General features: G+C 43.4%; 1 protein-coding gene across 1 annotated transcript in view; it reads right to left on the bottom strand.

Annotated features, from left to right (window-relative positions):
• LHCGR (luteinizing hormone/choriogonadotropin receptor) overlaps positions 1-14,812 on the bottom strand; it is a 115,741-nt gene that overhangs the window by 59,142 nt on the left and 41,787 nt on the right. Inside the window, exons 3-4 of the mRNA XM_075864558.1 lie at positions 886-960; positions 101-175 (exon numbers count right to left, since the gene is read on the bottom strand). Coding sequence (XP_075720673.1) covers positions 101-175; positions 886-960 — 150 coding nt within the window. The remainder of the gene's footprint in view (positions 1-100; positions 176-885; positions 961-14,812) is intronic.

Here is a 14,812-nt window from a genome sequence, read left to right as displayed (position 1 = left end):
AAAATATTCAAGGAAGTCTTCCTGGTACTGCCGATGTAAAAGTAGAACAAAAGTATAGCAGTGACTGCAGAATATAAATGGCAAAAATGAAATAACTTACAAATATTGTAGTTTTGGTAAATTAGCAAAGGCTTCGTGTCCAATATGGATCAGGTTTTTCGTGTTTCTGATAGTTCTACAATGAAATAAAAGAGTTTAGGATTTTATTTCAGGTTAGACCCCTAATGGATTCATAGGTTATTTAAAGATGTTTTCTAGGATCAAATATTATTTTTGCATTGGCCATAAGTGGATCTTTATAATAAAAATTCAGCTCACTTTTTTTTCTGTGAGGTCCCATGTAGCTGGCCGCGGCTCAACACCAAGAGGGACTCCCACCCTCTCCCCATACATCACATAGAGCACAACTACATACAGAAGACATGTGGGCACTAATAGGAATAGAAATACAATGGCAGATCCATTGGATAAAGCGGCCACATGATGAGGTCACATGGCAGCTATATGAAGCATATAATGTATGGGGAGCCAAAGATGATCTTTGTAACCACTCTTTTCTTAGGCTTATAAATGAGAAGCCTGATCTATAAACTCAGAATTTATGAATAGGATCTTTTAAATAAGGGAATAATATCATCCAACTCCCATAACTATTGTTATGTTACGCCTAGATGGAAGGGGCAAATACTTTTTCACACCATAGTATAATATTATATATATATATATATATATATATATATATATATATATATATGTATTCATTTTTATTTTTTTTTTAGTGGCCAGAACAAAAGTACGGAAGATTTTATGAACTTATGTGCTGTTGTATTTATTCTTTCAATAAAGTTTGTAAACTATAGATAAATAAAAGCAATTGCTACTTACAATTCTCTCAGGTGGAGAAGTTTGGCAAATGCTTGATACTGAATCTTTTCCAGTGAATCACTTTGGGATATTGCGCTGTAAAACAAAAACAAAGAAAATGATGACAAAGTGTAGTTTTACAAGTTCTAGTTAAATTAAAACTTATCCTCTGATCTCGCCTGATAAGGTCTTACATGATTTAGTTTTCCCTATGTCATAGGTTTAGGTTATACTTACTTCATAAACAAACTAGATACATGAAAATTGTTACTCACCTCACCCCGCTCCAGCCATATCTCTCCTCCTGCCCACTGGGCTGGTACTGCACACCGGGCTTGTGTGTTTGGGTGGTTTTGTGTCTCCATGGCATCACTGCAACCTTTTTTCTCGACCACTGTCGAATCCTCCTCTCTCGCCTATTGACCTTGTCTACATTGCGTTGTCAACGCTTCATGTCTGTGCATCTCTGATGAGGTCATCAGGACCTGGGCATTTTCCCTTAGTAGGTCAAAACCCTTGTCAGGGGGTCAAGGGTGATGACCAGGGAATACCTTAGACTCTAAGGCGCAGGTCTATTATCTGTAGAGTGTACCAGTGGTTCTCGCACAGTGGGACAGCATCATAATTTTAACAATACAAAATAAAATATTTGAGAAACTTGGATATTCAGAAACCTGACCTCAATAAGAACTGGAACGGACGAGCAAGAAAACACAATGTTCTTTAAAAGCTTGATAAAAACATTGTTCCTATCTCTTATAATATATAGGACAGAAAGTGAAATCACTATTTATGAGCATGAATTTTAAGATATATTTTTCATTTAAAAAAATAATCTTTAAATTGCCTTCAAGAAGAAGAAATGTTTCCTCACTTATCTAGATATGCAATGCATTTGTTCTATAGACAGGGCTCATAAGTGATGTTGTAAAAAGGGGATATAGTAGTGTCTAAACACTTGATGCTCAAGCTATGGCCTGGGGAGCACCTGCAGTCCTCCAATAATTTTCTTGTGGCCTTAAAGGGGTTGTATATAGTTTGTACGGTGCATGTCCGCCCCGCTCCGGAGCATTGGCAGTGGCCTGTCCTATAGGACTGTTGAAGTGTTGCCAAGTACGTTTTGTAGAATCTGTGACTAAGAAGTCAGGAAGGAAGAACGGGATGGAAATATTAATTCAACCTGCCATAAATTATAGTGGAAATCTACGCAACTCCCAACTGGCATAGAGTTCACTCTGTGTGCATAGAAAGGTAGGTAAATCCCACCCATCAGACTCCCCCCACATCAGACAATTAAGAAAGAAGAAGTATGCTGATCTCACCAGTCCTCTTCTCCCCTCCGGATCCTTCAGCCTGTTGCAGCTCATGTACTGACGCTGGGCAGAATCAGGATGTTGTATGTGACGCAGCACTGATGACAATGAAATAAAGCCTCATGCACACAACCATAATCTTTATCCGCAATCATGGATCCGTAATTGCAGATAAAAATACTGCTCCATTCATTTCTATGGGCCACAGACACATTTCCTTATATTTATGTGTGCCCGGGCCGTAGAAATGACCCGCGAAAAATTAGGACGTGCTATTTTTTGCATTTGCGGACTGTGCTCCTATACATTTTAGGGTATGTTCACACGGCCTATTTACGGACGTAATTCGGGCGTTTTTGCCCCGAATTACGCCCGAAAATAGCGCCTCAATAGCGCTGACAAACATCTGCCCATTGAAAGCAATGGGCAGACGTTTGTCTGTTCACACGAGGCGTATATTTACGCGCCGCTGTCAAATGACGGCGCGTAAATAGACGCCCGCGTCAAAGAAGTGACCTGTCACTTCTTTGGCCGTAATTGGAGCCGTTATACATTGACTCCAATGAATAGCAGCGCCAATTACGGCCGTAATGGACGCGGCGTTCAAGCGCCTGCACATGCCGTTACGACTGAAATTACGGGGATGTTTTCAGGCTGAAACATCCCCGTAATTTCAGCCGTAACGGACGCCCTCGTGTGAACATACCCTTAATGTGAGCACGGCCCGCGGCCCGTCCATGCCGCAAAAACTGCATGGACGTGTGCATGAGGCCTAAAATGCTGCATATAAGGCCCTGACCTTGCTCAGCGTCAGGACCTTGTATGAGCTGCGACGTACTGAGGGAGCCTAAGGAGACCTGGAGAGAAGAAGAAGAATCATATGGCCGTGGTAGTTACGGCACAATTGAGGACACATCGGCACCAGGCGACAGAGGCTACATCGACTTACCTGCAAACGCCGATGCTGCTGCAGAATGAACTGTAGCCTCTGTCGCCTGGTGCCGATGTGTCCTCACTCGTCCGACACGATGCAGGACCTGGGGCAGGAAGTGACGTCACAGCGTGATCTCTCGAGAACACGCTCTGTGTCTGTGCACTGCCAGAAGCTGGGTGTTAACGAAGAGAAGTGGATGATGCTGATTCGTCAGCATCATACACTTCTATTCACAACGCCCAGCTAGAAAAAGAAGTAAAAACGCCCAGATGTGTACACACAATACACGCCCAGTTGGACATAACTTTAAACACGCCCAGTAGTACTTTAGAAAGCCTCATTTACATAAATATAAAAATGGTCATAACTTGGCCAAAAATGCTCGTTTTTGAAAAGAAAAAAACGTTACTCTTATCTACATTGCAGCGCCGATCTGCTGCAATAGGAGATAGGGGTTGCAAAATCTGGTGACAGAGCCTCTTTAACTACTGCATAACATCTACAGTTCTTTCCAACAGTTGATAAAAGTTAGCCTCTATTCACACTAGCATCATGGCTACCGTTTATAAAGAAAAAATGATTTCTATGATGAATTAGTTTTCCAACGAGTCCAAATCACTCGGATAAATCCTACTGACTCTATTGGTATTCTGTTATTTTCGACGGCAAGAAGAGCGCTACAGACTGCTCTACAAATACCGGAAAGCTGAAAGGAAACTCCGGAGAACCCCCTAAACAGTAGTGTGAACAGATCACAGAGCAATTGCTTGTTAACAGATGAGGCACCCTATTCCTATTTAAATACCAATCCATAAATAACCCCCCCTGAAATATGTGACGTGTTAAATTACAGGGGGAGATTAATTAAAACTGGTACAAAGGACAAGTAGAGTAGTTGCCCATAGCAGCCAATCATATTCCACCTCTCATTATTCATAAGAGCTTTGAAAAATAAAAGCAGTGACCTGATTGGTTGCCATGGGCAACTCCTCCACTTTTCCTTTGCACCTGTTTTGATAAATCTCCCCCGCAGTCTCTAAAAATGAGTCTTTTTTATGATAGGTAACTGCAGCTAGATTTGTGAAAAACACCTACACTACTACCGTGGCTTACAAGACCCATTTATCACCAGAGAAGAATGAAGCTGTTAAATATAACCTTGTGTCAGTTCAGCCAGTGAGAGGAGCTGAGTGACACATGAATGCAGATCATGCTGAATGAGAAGGTCGTTTAAATAGGCCATACATCATACAAACGTTATTATCGAGTCACAGGACCAAATCACCAAGGCTTCCAACTTGGCACGCTGCTATTGAAACGGAGATGTTCCCATACAACATTACATCTGCACAAATCCCAAAGTTATTAAAAGTTTAAATCATTAAAACCTGCCCACGATCTGTCTGTCTATCTATCGATCGATCGATCGATCGATCGATCGATCGATCTATCTATCTATCTATCTATCTATCTATCTATCTATCTATCTATCTATCTATCTATCTATCTATCTATCTATCTATCTATCTATCTATCTATCCTAGTATATATAGATATATACTAGTATATATCTATATATACTAGTGTATATATATATATATATATATATATATATATATATGTGTAAAAATAAAAAACCTGGCCGAGGTATATATAAGAGTTTGTATTATATAATAACATTGTGACGAGGTACTGTGGAACAGATTATACACTCCTCAACAATGAAATTGCAACACCAAGAAGGAAATATTTTGGAAATACACCCACATACACGCCTTGGCATGCAATCAATGAGGTTATGAATGGTTATCTGAGGAATGTTATGCCACGCTCAATGCACTTGGGCACGTAAATCATCAAGATTAGCTGCTGGCAGCTCCCTTTGCAATTGCCATCCAATGACGTCCCAGATCTGCTCGATGGGAGACAAGTCTGGAGACGCTGCAGGCCATGGTAGCATGTGTAGGCCACAAAGGCTGCTTACAGTAGCACGAGCAACATTCAGCCTGGCGTTGTCCTGTTGAAAAATGGATTTGGGACACTTTGGAGAGATGGCTGTACAACTGGTTCCATGACCAAATCAATGTAACACCGAGCTGTTAGTGTACCTGAAATGTAGACTAGAGGGATTCGGCAACCGTACATTATGCCACCCACACCGTCACAGTGTGAGGTTCCCTTGTGAAGGCCTCTTCATGGTGTTGCCCATGTGGTCCTCAGACCAATCTCTGGCCATCATTGTGTCTGAGACAAAAGTGGGACACGTCGCTGAAGAGGATAGCCCTCCATTCAGGGGCGTAACTAGGAAAGACTGGGCCCCATAGCAAACTTTTGACTGGAGCCCCCCCTCCCCTGGGTGTCACACAACCCCCCCCCTTGTAGATAGTGCCTTTTTTACAGCCCCCCCTGTAGATAACTCCATACAGCCCCCCTCTGTAGATAGCGCCATACATCCCCCTGTAGAGAACGCCATACAGCCCCCCTGTAGATAACGTCATACAGCCCCCCTGTAGATAACGCCATACAGCCCCCCTGCAGAGAACGCCATACAGCCCCCCCTGTAGAGAACGCCATACAGCCCCCCCTGTAGGGAACGCCATAGAGCCCCCCCTGTAGGGAACGCCATACAGCCACCCCCCCCTGTAGGGAACGCCATACAGCGTTCCCCCCCCTGTAGGGAACGCCATACAGCGTCCCCCCTCCCAAAAAAATGCGACCTACAGTGTGTCCTACAAAATACATGTATCCCCTCTCCACAGGATCTCCACAGGATAGGGGATACATGAGTGATCGCTGGCAGCGATAGGGAGAACGGGGGACTGAAAGTCCCCTGAAGTTCTCCATGACTAACCTCTGACTTCCGGCGTCTGCGCAGCTCAATAAAAATGAAAGGAGCGCTGGTCACGCATGCGCACAAGCACGACCGGCGCTCCATTAATTTCTACGGAGCTGCCGACACAGATCCCGGAAGTCCGAGGTTTGTGATGGAGAACTTCAGGGGACTTTCAGTCCCCCGTTCTCCCTATCGCTGCCAGCGATCACACATGTATCCCCTATCCTGTGGAGAGGGGATACATGTCCTGTGGAGAGGGGGGGGATACATGTCTTTTGCTCTATTTTGCTCCTTCAGGACCAGATACCGTTTAGCCATTTTTTAGCACGTGTTAGTTAAATGGCTATAACTTTTTTATTTGTTGGGCTAACGACGTGATTTCTGCGACGTTTTTTCCGTAGACAATGCAGGTTTCATTTTTTATCGTTTTTATACACACCTTTTTTGCTATTTTAGAATTTTTATTCATAAAGTTTGAAAATAATAGTAAAAAAATAAGCTTTTTTACATTTCAGCTATTTTTTTTTGGTAATAACATAGTTTTACCCTAAAATAGACCTTTTATTTGTGATCGTCATTGTCTACCATAAATTTTTATATATTACATGTCTATATTAGGGTAATTGGGTCAGCGCTAGCGTTACAACAATGATTGGCGGGGGGGGGGAACTGTTTTTTTTTGGGGTGGGTATTTTATGTGTATTTATTATTTACATTTTTTTTGCACTTTATTTTATTCTTTTTTTATTACTATGGTCTGTCCCCCAAAGGTCAAAGAAGACCTTTGGGGAACTTTATATATTTTTTTCTTTCTTTTACACCATGTTTTTCCACTGTAACTGGAGCTGCACAGCAGCCCCAGATACAGGGGAAATCAGCCCTCTCATAGTGACGATTGTCACTAATAGGGCTGTGCTGGGTCTTGTAAGACCCAGCAGCAGCCTGCCACTAACGGCACCCGGCGATCATGTGACCAGTCACATGATCACCGGGAGGAATAGAGACAGCGCCGCTGCTGCTGTCTCTATTCCTGTACACAGCGCGCATTGAGCGCTGTGTACAAGTGATCAGAGAAGACAGAAGCAGCGAAAGCTGCTTCTATCCTCTCCTCAGGGTCCCCGGCAGTCACTGACTGCCGGAGACCCGACATTCAGCTGCCCGATAGCGCGGGCAGCAAGTTAAAACCTGCGCCGTAGAAAGTCTATGGCTCGGGTTTTAACCCCTTAGTGACCAGCCCATTTTAGGCCTTAATGACCAAGCTATTTTATTCGTTTTTCTATAGTCGCATTCAAAGAGCTATAACGTTTTTATTTTTTAGTCTACATAGCTGTATGAGGACTTGTTTTTTTGCGGGATTAGTTGTGCTTTTTAATAGCACCATTTTTGGGTACATATAATTTTTATATTAACTTTTATTAACCTTTTTGGGGGGGATTATAAAAAAAAACTGAAATTCCGCCATTGTTCTATGCGTTTTTAAATTGACGCCGTTCACTATGCGACGTAAATAACATGTTACCTTTATTCTATGGGTCGGTACGATTACGGCGATACCACATATGTAGAGGTTTTTTTATGTTTTACGACTTTTGCACAATAATAACACTTTTGAACTAAAATTATTTGTTTTTGCATCGTCGCTTTCCAAGAGCCGTAATTTTTTTATTTTTCCATCAATGTAGTGATTTTTTGGGCTTGTTTTCTGCGGGACAAGACGTAGTTTTGAATGGTACTGTTTTGGGGTACATGGGACTTATTGATTCATTTTTATTATGACTTTTTTGGGGGGCAAAGGAAAAAAATGGCAATTTCGCCATCGTTTTTTGCGTTTTTTTTTACGGTGTTCACTTTGCGGTTTAAATTACATATTAACTTTATTAATGGAGTCATTACGGTCGCGGCGATACCACATATGTGTATAATGGTTTTATTTATTTTTTTACTGTACTTTTTATTAATAATCTTTATTTCACTTTGATGACTTATTTTATTAGTCCCACTAGGGGACTTTACTGTGCGATGTTCCGATCTCTGCTATAATGCTTTGGTATACTTCGTATACCAGAGCATTATTGCCTGTCAGTGTAAATCTGACAGGCAATCTGTTAGGACGTGCCTCCGGCGCGTCCTAACAGGCATATGTCCAGGGCAGACCTGGGGGCTTTTATCAGTCCCCCGGCTGCCATGACACCCTATCGGAGACCCGCGATTGCATTCGCGGGCCGCCGATGGGTGACAGAGGGAGCGCACTCCCTCTGTAAACAAAGTTAAATGCCGCGGTCGCTATTGACGGCGGCATTTAACGGGTTAAACGGCCGCGATCAAAGTAAACTTCGATCGCGGGCGTTGGAGCAGGAGCTCAGCTGTCATCAGACAGCAGAGCCCCGGCTCCTGCCTGCACGGGAGACCCGTGCAGGACTTAGACTAGGCTGACGTGAAAAGGCGTCAGCCTAGCCTAAAGCCCATTAGTGAATGACGTAAAAAGGCGTATTAGTGGTCACTAAGGGGTTAAGGTCCCTGACCGCTGGCCGTAAAAATACAGCCAGCGGTCGGGAACCAGTTAATGGCAGAGCGGGGAGATACCTCCCTGCTCTGCCGTAGTGTTCAGTGGCGTCCCGCTGTAGCAGCCATAGCGGCTGCTAGCGGAGCCTCCGGCCATGGTGGGGGCCCGTGCCGGCGGGCGACACGGGCCCCCTCATGCCGCGGGCCCCGTAGCAGCCGCTACTGCTGCTACGGCGGTAGTTACGCCACTGCCTCCATTCCAGCCTCCATTGCCGTCTTGCTGTGCAACATGATAGCCTTTGAGAGTGGTTGCGTGTGGTCAATGAAACACCTGTAGCTGGACATCTGGCTCGTAGCCCAATGTCGTGCAAACGCCTTCTGATGGTTTTTGTCCACACTGGTTGCCACCCTAGGCTTAAGATGTGATGTCCAATTTCACTTGCAGTACAGAATGGATCATTACGCGCCATTCTCCCAATCAGACAATGAGTCCGTACAGAGGTTCGCCTCTGTGCACCTCTTGCTGTCATTCCCATTTGTTGCTGTTCTCCCAACCTCTGGGACACGCAACTTTGAACAGGGCTGACATCTCGGCCTAGGTGCGTAGCGACCTGCCGGAGTGATAAAACAAGGTCTCTTAGTTCAAGGATTGAGAGTTCCTCTCAGTTTGTGACAAGTGGCGAAAACTGGCACGTCGACGAACGGGAGGCGTCACACAATCATCCCACACAACTTGATCCGATTTTTGAGCTTTCATGTGGCTAAAAAACTTTGCTTTCAATCTGGCTTTTATTCCCCTCACACATGCCACAGATTGGAGCTACCATATGTAGGTGCTTGAAAATGTGATAATTTGCAGATCTTAGCGACACCTGGACTTCCACGATTTGCATAACCTTACGGCTTGCCCTTCTTGTTGCAATTTCAATGTTGAGTGTAGAATGCTGTGACACAGTGACAAGGTATAAGACATTATATTATAACATGGTGAATAGGTATATAAGATTATATTATAACACGAACATAAAGTTTAAAACAGGAGTGCACAACCTTTTTTTGGTCCGAAGGACACATTGCCAGATTTTGCCACTTCCAATGGGGTATTCCTACGTGAGACACATCACCAGTATATACCATATATGTCTGATAGGTGGAGGTTCCACCTCTGGGACTTTCACATTGGCACAATGGTTGTCTCCTGTTCCCCTGTTCAGCACTCCAGAAAGCAAGAGCCAAGTGCGTCAAGCATAAGCACAGCAATCTCTACTGTAAATCCTATAAACTACAATGGAGAGAGCCGCATTCATGCATAGTCACCTCTCCAACTTTTAACCTCCTTGTCTGGAGTGCTAAACTGAGAGGAGTCCCCAAATATGGGGGTGCCAGAGATGGCTGGGGGCCGGACGAAACAGAATCGCAAGCTCCCGGGCCACAGGTTGTGCACCCCAGCTATAAGGCCTAATTCACACGAGCGTATTAAACGTCCGTGCGACGGCTGTTGAAACAGCGGCCGTCCCACGGACCTATGTAATTCAATGTGGCTGTTTACACAGCCGTTGTTTCAACGGATCGGGTAAAGGGTCTGTGGGAAAATAGGACATGTCCTATCTTTTCACGCATCACGCATCCCTCCGTAGACTCTCAACTATGGGGGATACGAGATATCGCGTCCTGCAGCGCCGAGCACGGATGCACCACGGCTGTGAAAAACTATAATTTTTCACGTCTGAGGTGCGCAACGCTCATGTGAATTACGCTTTAGAGATTATTTATTTGATTATGCTGTGATTAGGTATAAGAGATTATGTTATATAATAACATGGTGAAGAGCTATAAGAGATTATATTATATAATAACACAGTAAACCTGTATAAGAGATAATATGATTACACAGTGATAAATTATGAGAGATTATATAATAACACAGTGAACAGGTATGAGATATTATATAATTATATAACAATAAATGTTGAAGGTACAGTATTTTGTTCTTTTGACCTTTTTAGATATTCTTACCACATGTACGCGCATTGTATCATTGTTATTACGTAAAAAGTACAAGCTGTGTTGATAATTCAGCCTTCCTCTGTAAGAAGCATTTACAGCATTGTAATGGGGATATGTCATTGAAAACACTTATAGACAATGAGCTTGACCTTTGTAATTCCATGTCCAAACACAAACTGGCTGTGATTTTATTTATCACATTTCCTGTAGTTATGGTATAATTTGCTTTATTCAACGCATGGTGCAAATAATTTGCTTGTTCAGCACAAAACATATAGTGAACTCTATTTTGCGTTGCCCTGTAGATAGATGTTCAAGTTATTTACCCACAAAAAGTTGATAACATGGAAAACATGTCATAAAACACTGATTGATTGGAGTCTGGCTGCCGGGACCCCCCCCCCCCCAATCATGACAGCACCTTCTGTAACTCCATTTTACTAGATAATGACAACAGATGCGCCGCCTTTTGTCACACAGAAGTCCTGTTCTTGGGAATTGTGGTGTGCCAGAGGCTGAACCCCTGAATGATCAGTGTTTTATGACTTCCCAGATTGGGGAACTACCTTTAAAGGGGTTTTCCGGGAAGTGAATTTTTTTTCATAGGGGCTGCAAATCAAACAAAAAAGCAATACTTACCTATCTAAGCCCTCGGCGATCTAGCGCTGTCACTCTGGTGGCAGTCCCGGTGCTTGTTTACATGCACGTAGCATGTAACCGCTGCAGCCAGCAGGTCTCTGTGGTGACAAATGGTTTTTCTAGCATAATGCCAGAAATACCACGTATGGTCGCTGAGCCCTCTGATTGGCTGTGGCGGTTACATGCTACATGCATGTAAACAAGCACCAGGACATCGCTAGATCGTAGGGGGCAAGCATAGCTAAGTATTGCTTTTTTGTTTTATTTATTTGATTTGCAGCCCCTAAGAATTTTTTTTTCACTTACCGGATAACCCCTTTAACCTTTGGAAACACAGCCAATTTTAGTTTTATCACTTATGTTTTTTCCATTGTTGCATTCCAAGAGCGATAACTTTTGTAATTATGTGTCAATATGGCCATAGTATTTTAATTTTTAAAAGATTTTTTAATAATGTTAAAACTTGTTTTACTTTTTTTTTTAGGGACTTTGCTATGCGGTCATTACTGATGTAGCAATTTTTAACTTGACTTTTAATGCATTAAATACACAGAGTCAAGAAAAGGATTGCCACATCTGTAGATCACTCATGCAATACACTGTGTATTGCCTTTAGGCCGGATTCACACGAGCGTGTGCGTATTGCGCGCGCAAAAAACGCGGCGTTTTGCACGCGCAAAAGGCACTTGACAGCTCCGTGTGTCAGCCCCATATGATGCATGGCTGCATGCTTTTCGCGCAGCCGCCATCATTATGACACTCCGTTTGGATGTTTGTAAACAGAAAAGCACGTGGTGCTTTTCTGTTTTCATTCATCCTTTTCACGGCTGTTGCGCGAATCACGTGCGTCCCACGAAAGTGCTTCCGTGTGGTGCGCGTGATTTTCACGCACCCATTGACTTCAATGGGTGTGTGATGCGCGAAATACGCTCAAAGAACGGACATGTGGTGGGTTTTTCGCTGCGGACTCACGCAGCGTAAAAATCACGCACATGTCTGCACGGCCCCATAGTCTAATATAGGTCCGTGCGAGGTGCGTGAAAATCACGCGTGTTGCACGGACGTATATCCCGTTCATCTGAATAAGCCCTTATAATAACTCTACTATTAAGGCTTAATAACAGGGCACTGGTTGGTAGAACTGGAGGACCTTTATTGGTCCTTCCGCTGCCCTGACAACCGATCGACACTGATCGTGGGGGGGCGATAGGGGGACAGAGGGAGACCCCTCACTCTGTCTATCCACTCAGATGCCGCGGTTGCTATTAACTTCAGCATCTGAGCGGGTTAAGTGGCCTGAGCTATTTCCGATCTCTGACGGTGCAGGTGGATGTTGTTTGAAACAGCCAGCACCAACCATGTATGGCACAAGTACAGCTCCTGAGCCCGCACCATCTTGGTCAAGTGCACATAAGACGTAACTTTACGTCGGATGTTGCCAAGGGGTTGAAAAGCAAATCCATGAAATAAGAGTACTTGAAATAAAAAACAATTGTAGTTTGCAGGTACATTTATTTAAGGGTTTGGCGCATGGTAGTCTGCTAAATAACCATAGGCCAGATTATGGTATAAAACTACAAGACTGGAGTACATGAGGAGCCTGTTGTCAGACTTTGAGTGTACAGATGTAGCTGTCTTTATCTTGACTATTAATGCATTAAATACAAAGTGGCACAAGTAAGTTATCAGAGTCAAGATAAAGATGGCTACATCCGTATCTAAACAAATCTGAACCTTAGAGAATTCAATGATTCTTATCACTGCGTTCTGAGGGCCATAACTTTAAAATGTTTCCATCAACGTAGCTGATGGCGGATAGTTTTTTGTTGAACGAGATGTATTTTTTAATGGTACCATTGTGGGGTACATATAATATATTAAAAACTTTTATTAGCTTTATTTTGAGGGGAATTGAAAAAAAAAACAATAAAGCCATTATTTTTTGGGTTTCGTTTTTACGTGGTGCACCGTACACCGTGCAGTAAAAATGACATGTTAACTTTATTCTCCAGGTCGTTACAATTAGGGTATGTTCACACGCAGTGTTTTCAGACGTAATTTGGGCGTTTTACGCCTCGAATTACGCTTGAAAAACGCCCCTAATACGCCTACAAACATTTGCCCATTGCTTTCAATGGGAATTACGATGTTCTGTTCCCACGAGCCTTTATTTTACGCGTCGCTGTCAAAATACGGCGCGTAAAATGACGGCTCGTCAAAAGAAGTGCCGGACACTTCTTGGGACGTTTTTGGGGGCATTTTTCATTGACTCCATTGAAAAACAGCTCCAAAAATGGCCGTAATAAACGCCGCGAAAAACGCAAGTTGTTAAAAAAACTTCTGAAAATAAGGAGCTGTTTTCGCCTGAAAACAGCTCCGTATTTTCAGACGTTTTTGGTCACTGCGTGTGAACATACCCTTAGAGTAATGGCCACAACAGAGGTGGTGCGTAAGAGATCGCTGTTTTGCTTACATCACAAGTAGTGGAATTCAATGTGGCCGCGTTGCTAACTGCACGATGCCAGAACAGTCGCAAAAAGTTGAGCAGGTTTGGATTTCTTGCGACTGTGGAATCCGGTCGTGGCAACATGCGGGTCGCAAAGCAACCACATAGACTTTCATAACCTCCGATGCATGTAGGGCAACACAGTGATCTTTGGGTACGCGACTTTTGTCACCATCAAAGTGGCCATGTAGCCATTAAAAGCGAGTCATGACTTTTTTTTTTACCGTCATCAGAGCTGTATAAGCTGTATAAGAGCTTACGCATTTGAATGGCACCATTTTGGGGTACATATAACTTATTGATTAACGTTTATTAACTTTTCTTGAGGGAGCATTAAAAAAGAAAACCCAGCTATTCCACCATAGTTTTTTGCGTTCTAAATTTATGCTGTTCACCATGCGGCATATATTCTATGGGTTGGTATGATTGCGACGATACCAAATATATATATATGTTTTTTTTGTGTTTTACCACAATAATAACACATTGACTGGTGCATGATGACTGGGTGCAGTTGCTTCCGTGGGCTGAATTCTCATACCATAATCCCACCAGCGAGTCCACAAGAAATACACAGTTCTTTATTGTCTATGGCCAACACCCACGTATTCCTCTCCTGGAGTCTGATACGTCCGAGGTACCAGCTGCTGACACGGCTTTTAGTGACTTTCTGCAGATCTGGCAGCAGACTCCTCCAGCCTGCTGGCGGTCGACCGCATGAAACGGAAGGTGGACACAACGAGAAGAGAACCTCCTCAGTTTCTACCTGGCACGAAGGCCTGAGCGTACTGTCACGTAGGGTTCGCGCACCCTACAGGACCCGGCAGAGATGAGTGGAAGTGAGCGCTGGCGTCTCCTGAGGAGGAGACTGGGGCCAACGCTCGCAGACCCATGGCATGCGGCCGTTAGGAGGTGAGTGAACCTGACGGCCCGCGGCCATGGACATGACACTACAGCAGTTTGGTACAAACACCATTAATTTTAATGAAATTCCATGTAACGGGGGCAACAAGAACGGAAAACCATGCGTTTCTTGTAGTGCAGATGTACACACTTTACTGAACATTGTCTCAAACAATTTACAGAACACGGGTTAACTCTTTTTTGTAGTGCACAATGTTTAATGGTTACAGAATAAACTCAGAACTATTCTCTGTTTTGCAGGAGGAGGATCAATATGTTTGAACTTGTTTTATTAAATACTTTATTACATT

The sequence above is a fragment of the Rhinoderma darwinii genome, chromosome 4 (genome assembly GCF_050947455.1).
Source record: "Rhinoderma darwinii isolate aRhiDar2 chromosome 4, aRhiDar2.hap1, whole genome shotgun sequence".
In the NCBI taxonomy this organism is placed as follows: domain Eukaryota; kingdom Metazoa; phylum Chordata; class Amphibia; order Anura; family Rhinodermatidae; genus Rhinoderma; species Rhinoderma darwinii.
Note: the sequence above shows the minus strand (reverse complement) of the source record. Positions and strands in the feature narration are given on the sequence as shown.